The sequence below is a fragment of the Phalaenopsis equestris genome, unplaced genomic scaffold (genome assembly GCF_001263595.1).
Source record: "Phalaenopsis equestris unplaced genomic scaffold, ASM126359v1 Scaffold000428, whole genome shotgun sequence".
In the NCBI taxonomy this organism is placed as follows: Eukaryota; Viridiplantae; Streptophyta; class Magnoliopsida; order Asparagales; family Orchidaceae; genus Phalaenopsis; species Phalaenopsis equestris.
Window position 1 is genome coordinate 1,944,292 of NW_018164869.1, and position 7,166 is coordinate 1,951,457.

General features: G+C 33.8%; 1 protein-coding gene across 1 annotated transcript in view; it reads right to left on the reverse strand.

Annotated features, from left to right (window-relative positions):
* Nucleotides 1–5,959, reverse strand: part of LOC110027514 (long chain acyl-CoA synthetase 4-like) — a 21,679-nt gene extending 15,720 nt beyond the window's left edge. The window contains exons 1-3 of the mRNA XM_020728982.1: nucleotides 5,631–5,959; nucleotides 5,410–5,473; nucleotides 5,227–5,316 (exon numbers count right to left, since the gene is read on the reverse strand). Coding sequence (XP_020584641.1) covers nucleotides 5,227–5,316; nucleotides 5,410–5,473; nucleotides 5,631–5,773 — 297 coding nt within the window. The 5' untranslated portion in view covers nucleotides 5,774–5,959. The remainder of the gene's footprint in view (nucleotides 1–5,226; nucleotides 5,317–5,409; nucleotides 5,474–5,630) is intronic.
* Between the last annotated feature and the right edge of the window lie 1,207 nt (nucleotides 5,960–7,166).

Here is a 7,166-nt window from a genome sequence, read left to right on the forward strand (position 1 = left end):
CAGGCATTTGATGAACAATAGGATATAGTATCCTTCACCGACATAAGTCTAGCAGGAGTCGGCTCGAACCTCCTCAGTTGGTCGGCGATCCTATGCCCGACAACGTAATCGTCTTGTGGACAATAAAAATCGCTAAAATCTGTTTCAAAATATAAAATACATTCTTCTTTATAAAACAAAATTTGATAATCTTTTTCGAGATTTATGTGCATGTCAAAAACATAAATTTTAAAAATACTTTTTTAAAATTGATTGTCCACTTGACGAATACTTGTTTAGGCTGGGAAATAGCCCCCTGAGTGAGGTTCAAGACACCCTTCTAGACGAGTGGCGTGTTCTATACATTCGGGTGACCGAGTAGCCTTCGTGGACCCTCGAGAATAAATATACAGCTGAGCCTAGTCCCATACGAGTGCTTGCGGTCCCCCTCATCCGAATTTTTTTTTCTTTTGTTTTAACTAAGCTTTGGGACAGGACACTCGTGTTACTTTCCCTTTCTTTCGGGATTTTCCCAAGGGTTTCGAGGATTTTCTTTTACTTGAGTCTTTTTCATTGATTTTTCTCGAGTTTTCCGCTTTTCCTCGGATTTCCTGGATGACGTTTTCTTCCGGACTTTGCTTTTGGAGATGCATTTAGGCTTGCTATACTTAAGGAACATCGGAGCTCACGGGCGTACAGGTTTGCTTTACATTTTACAGTACTTTATTTTTCTGTTCCTACCTGCTACTGTACTGTACAACATGTTATACATGTTCTGTTTCTACCTGCTACTGCCACTGTCCTGTCTAACATGTTATACTTGCTATGTTTCTATTTGTTACTGTACTGTATAGCATGTCATATTATTCTTGTTTTCATCTGCTACTGTTCTTCCTATACAGCATGTTATACAATTTCTTTTCCTACCTGCTACTGTACTGTATATCATGTTATATTATTCTTGTTCCTATTTGCCACTGTACCATACAACATATTATACTTGTCCTGTTGTTGCTTACTACTGTTCTACATGCACCCTACTGTTTGTCATGTATTGCACATTTTATATTATATAGCTTTAAGCATGCCTTCTTTATATAGGACATTTAGAGGACTACAACCATAGGGTCGTTTGATTTGACATCGTAATTGGACACCCTAGAAAACTTAAACTCGTCACGGCAAGGAGCTTGGAGCGAATATTGTGGACAACATGACGAGGAATAACTTCAAGGTGGACCTGCAGCAGCAAAACACATCCACATCACATATCACCTTTTTTGATTTAAATAACAACTCATAAGATCACTCTTTAGGTTTTTTGTACAACTCTGTTGTACAATTATAAGTCCGAACGCTTTAGGATTCCGAGGTTACCGTGCGGTACGGTGTAAATCCTTCTATCTTTTTAGGTTATTTGCCACAGTCCGATATTGTGCAAACAGTCCGATATTGTGCAAACATAAGTCCTAAATAATTTGCAGGATTGAAATATCAAATTATATCACTTCAAAGACATAAAGCCAAACATTAGGATAGTTGGGACATCTCCGGGGTTTCTCCAGGATCTGTGATATTCTCTACTTTTCTTCCCTTTGGATTCCTTAAATAATTGTTCCTATTTTGAGTCATTCCCATTTGATTTTCCTATGTCCAACCGTGAAAACCTAAGCTTTGAAATCTTGAAAACAAAACCACCTGATCTTAATCGAGAGTTTTCTTAAATGACTTCCAGTTATTTAAGATATAATTAACTATAGGGACTTGCCTCTATAGGGAACCAGGAACCCAGATAAAATAAACCTTATCTAATCTTCATATTAGTTAAGGGAACTTGTCGGCAAATAAGACAATTTCGCAGACCAAACGGATGTCATAAATTCTTTAGTTTAGGTGATTGAATCTCTATTACAAGTGATATATTTATTCTTCGGGATAAGTGTATTACTTGTAGTATCGTATTCAATCATCTAAACTATTTAAAATATGAGACCCCTTTGGTCTCACCTATTTTAAAATTAAAATGTTACATTTAAAAAAAATAAAAAAGGGTTAGATTCATATTTAAATTATTTTCAAAATCACAAAATCACTACTTTTTCAAATCACGAAAATTAAAAATAAAACGGCCGACAACATGAAATTTTAGAAATCAAAAAATTAAGTTTAAGAGGTAGACAACTTTTCATTTTTAAGTTTAGCAGAACAAACAAGACCCAGTGGATCGTTTGTAAGCTAGTCAAAACTAAGAGAATAAATAGGTTGCACTGGAGTCCAACAAAATATGGAAATTAAGGTGTTTTTTATTAACTTCTTGGAACAAGGGAATCTGCATATTGAGAACCACAACAGAACATTAAGGGGATACTTTTAAAGGCTTAATCTTTTGATAAAGAATGCAACAAGATCCCCATTAATGTTTGTCTGCCGAATGTAAAAGAACAAATCTTTGAAGTTACGATGCTTAGCTTCAAAATTTCTAAGCATAAGAACCAATAAAAATTGCAATTCGGGAGTGGTCAGAACAATGATGGAGAAAATATTAGTATATGGTACAGGAAAGAGGCCAGACCCTATCGAAATATATCATAATATAGCAACCGAAACTTTTATCAAACCAGACGACAGAGTGACCAATTGAGAGAGGTTTAAAAGCCCAGAGTAAATGAGAGTATATTGAATTCAACAAACTTAGTGAGGGGAATAGGATTTCCACCATCCGTTTACCATTAAAATCTAATGCAATTGAAATCTCCCAAATAATTTAAGCACCACTGATAAAAGAGGCAATGTAAGAAATATCATTCCAAAGATTTTGTCCATCTAGGAGTTAGCCGCATAGAGAAAAGTGATAAAAAATCCCATGTAATCCAAATCTCACCATAAATAAATTGACCATAAGTAAATGCATCTTCAAACCATTTATAATTTCGATCTCATACATAGGAAATCTTACTTATCATCAAAATATAATTATAATTTGGTTGATTCATAATTTGCTATCAGAGATGAAAGCCTCAAAATATATAACATTTAAAAACAAAATTAATGAATTCTCTTTCTTATTAAAAAAAATATTTAACTAGTTGTGCTTCCAACATTTCTCTCATGATTTTTTCACTTCGTAAATTTTTAAACTATTATTGCCATCAATCCTACAAAAAGTTATCTTGTGTTAATTCTTTGTTGAGTTTCAAATCTCTTTGAAAATTTGCTTAAAAATTGAGTTCGTAGCTTTTGAAATTTTTTTCAAATTTTTTTATTCTTTTATTTTTTTTATTATTTATTTTTATTTCTTTCTTCCCTTTTCTTTCCCTTGAATCCAACAAGAAGTTTAGGGCTTATAGGCTATCTAGTGTTAATTCTTTGGAAAGTTGCAACGCTTTTTAGAAAATTAATTAGGATTAATAACTTAATTCATTTGTATTGATTTACGAGTTGTTATTCTAGTTATATTAATTTGCTTCAGATTTATTCACTTTCCTGTTTTTAATTTCATAGTTTTTGTGTGTTTTTTCTTCCACTTTGTTAACATACAAGTAATGTTATATCAACACATAACAAGCATTTTAACTTATAAGGGTAGATTTCCCTGGAGTCTGGTAGAATATGATGAAGAACAAGACACTATGATAAAAATTGGATATTTATAGGCAAAACTCGAATTTAAAAATTTGATAAGATTTTGAAATATTATTCAAATGGAGTCGTCAACATCATACAAAGAGTTGATCATCATGATACAAACATAGAATAAATGATACAAATTATCCACATCATACATATATGAAAAGATTATAATCATTATCAATTTATGAAAAAATTTCTATTTTAGAAACTATTATATGGTCACCATTATTCTAGAAGAAGTTGATTGCCATCATGATTATCATTAAATTTTGAAAAAAACTTTACTTTTATTTTCTTATAATAATATAAAATTATATTGTTTATCTTATGAAAGAAACTATGTCATCAAGAGTTTCAATATAGGATGAAGAGATTAAGAAAGATTCTTATCATTATGAAAATAATTTTCAGGATGCAATCTCTTTTTAATGAGAGTTGACCAAAAATTTAAGTAAGTAATCATGCTTGGGGCGTCCTACCCCCTCCCTCAACCTTCATTAAAATTCAAATGCTAATACGGAAGCTTTGGATGCATTATAATAAACAATCTACTCAATTAAGCAATATAGGCATCAATTATTTAATTAAATCATTAGTAATTTAGAAGTTCCTTTTACTTCAATGAACTTACATTAAGTATTGTATTATTTATAAATATAGAGTTAGATTAGAAAATATATTGGGTAAACAATAATGCAAGGTATTACTTGTAGGTAATGAAAGATGAAACTTAGTGAATTCCTCCTTGTAGGGTTTTTTGGTAAGTTTTCTAAATATTATTAGAATATTTTCTTTTGCTATTATTTTCTGTTCAATAATAAAATATTTTCTCTATTTATTTTATCTTATATTTTCATGTGTAGCCTTCCTTTATCTCCATTATATTGCCTTACTCTCACATGATTGAGGTGAAATTCCCTCAATATATATCATCTTTAATCCAGTCATTTTTAGTCCTAGAGAGTCTCTTCAAACACTCAGAGAGTATTCAACAGTTTATTTTGCTACTTGAACCAAAATATAAATATTACAACCGCATCCACATAAAACTAAAGCTTTTCTCATGTCATCCGGTTTAAGAATGAGGGCGTACCCAATTCAATGAATAAGTCCTAAAGATTTTAAAATTTATTTCAAAGGTAATTTGATCGAATTCCACGCACATCAAATTCAACACTCAGCATTCTTAAATCCAGCTATACCACAAAATTTCACCAAAGAGTCCTGCTCGAGTGGTACACTTGATGTTTTCCACGGTATTGATTTAAGTGACAGACCTAGCAAACATGGCATGAAGGAATTCTCTTACTGCTTATGTGGACTTAAAAATGGTAACTGACATTGTGTTCAGTTGTCTTCAATAAAATATGTAAGATAGTTTATAATCCATTATTATAGCATGGGTCATAAATATACAACCGAGGATCACAAGGAACTATAACTGCCATTATTCTAGCCCCAAGCCACCAACAAGCACCACCTCTGTCTCCTTCCTTCTTTACTTTCAACAATACATAGCAAGCTTCCACAGACAGTAAAATTAGATGATATTCTAAACTACTTCATAGTTTTTACGCCATCACACAGAATCAAACCATCCCAAAACAAAACACTAACCTTCTCAACTCCGCAGCTTCGAAGCGAAGTTCCAACTTTCATCACAATGTCGTACACTTCTTTATAAGTTAGCCAAGCATATTTCCCCGCCTGCAACCATTCGCAATACCTGATTATCCCAACTCACAAAACAAGCATAGATATAAGGAAATTGCAACTGACGTCCGGCATTGAATTACTCACCTTCCCATCAACAATCTCGCGACGCCCTAGCATCCGATTGCCTGGATTTTTCTCCACCGACAAGCTGATTAACAAGAAACATCACGTCCAACATGAATAAAATGACTATATACTTCCAAAACAAGAGAAATCGAACAACTGCCAAACGATTTCCGAAATCTCTTGGAATTCAAAGAAGTGGAAGGAAAATTGGGTGAGCTAGGAATCGGAGACGAGCTAACCGGAAACCATCCCAGCAGGACTCGAGGCCAGGAATCAGAGGGGGAAATCCGTCCTTCGCGAATATGCTCCGGTAAGCGGGGCCGACTGATGGCGAACCGTCGGAGCTTTCTCGTCCACTCTCCACTTCTACGACGTACTTCATCTCCGATGCTCTCTGCCGGCGTAGCGAGATCACCGCTTCTGCCCTTTAATGCGGCGAACGGAAGCAACCCTTTCATCGGTTTGAATGGGTGGGAAGAAGGTGAGGGTGGTTGGGATTGCTGACCTTCTAATGACGACCGCCTGAAAACGATCTGTTGTTCAACTGTGCGGGCGGGGAAGAAAGTTGGTCGGAATTTTTCATGCTGATGGTGGGAAAATAATTATTTTAATTGCACATTTGCATTTAAACCACTAGAAATACTTTTATTTATATATTTGATACTTACAAGATAACATTTACTAAAATAAACCAAAAATTCCCTCTTTGCTCAAATCTATCTCTTACCTTCGTTCTGTTAACTCAAGAGTTTAGCGAACTACGAAGCAACTCTTCATATTATGACCACCTTTGAATAAGCGTCTCACTCTAACTAGAGATAATATTACGTTTGTGTTCAGATAACGGATGCGATTCACCGGATCTCTTTTTTTTTTTCCTCCTCCGCTCCTTCCAGTAGGAGCCTTTGTCCATATGCAGCTTGCATTCGTACCCCGAACATAATATTTTTTTCTCTGACTATAGCTTTGTTTGAAGGAGTTTCTTGTTCAGCAAATCTCCTTTAATTCGGCAAATTTATTTCAAAAATCACATATGTCAAACGGAGACAGCCAGCTATCATCTAAAACGGTGAGAACTTATCGTTCTTGTGATACAAAGGTTTGGAAGTTGTTTCTTCACCTTACAAAAACTTTTGTAGGCGGTTGCATTCATTGTAACTAAAGTTAATTTCATCATCTTCTCAAAATAAGCCTATGTCAATCCAAGGGGAAGAGAAAGAGTAGGTCCGCCAAAAAGAGAACATGGATGAGAACACTAGGCTGGGTTATGTGATGTCTAATTTTATTTTGGGTTTTGATTTTAGAGTACTAAGTGGCATATTTATATCTAAATAATCAAATATATAACATCATGAATCTTAGTTATCTACCTGAGATTATGACATGAAATTTTAATGTAAGTTGATCCCGTGTACTTTGAGATCATCAAAGATATAAAAGATGCTAAATAGATAGGCATATTTTCATTAAAATGTTTCCATGTTTGCCTTCATAAGGGGTTCAATTTCTATTTTCATAAAATGAACATATTTTTATCCTAAAATAAACTTTCAGTTATTTTTCTCTAAGAAAACAAACAGTGGGCACAAATGGCCAATTTTAAGTATTATGATGTATTCCAAGCTAATTTTTTCTTTAGATAACTACAGTACATATATGTGTGTGCGTGTGTGTGAAGAAAAAAAAAATTGTATATATATATATATATATATATATATATATAAATGAATGGTCGGAGGCTATTATACGAGCCTCGGTCATCCTTCATGCGCCTA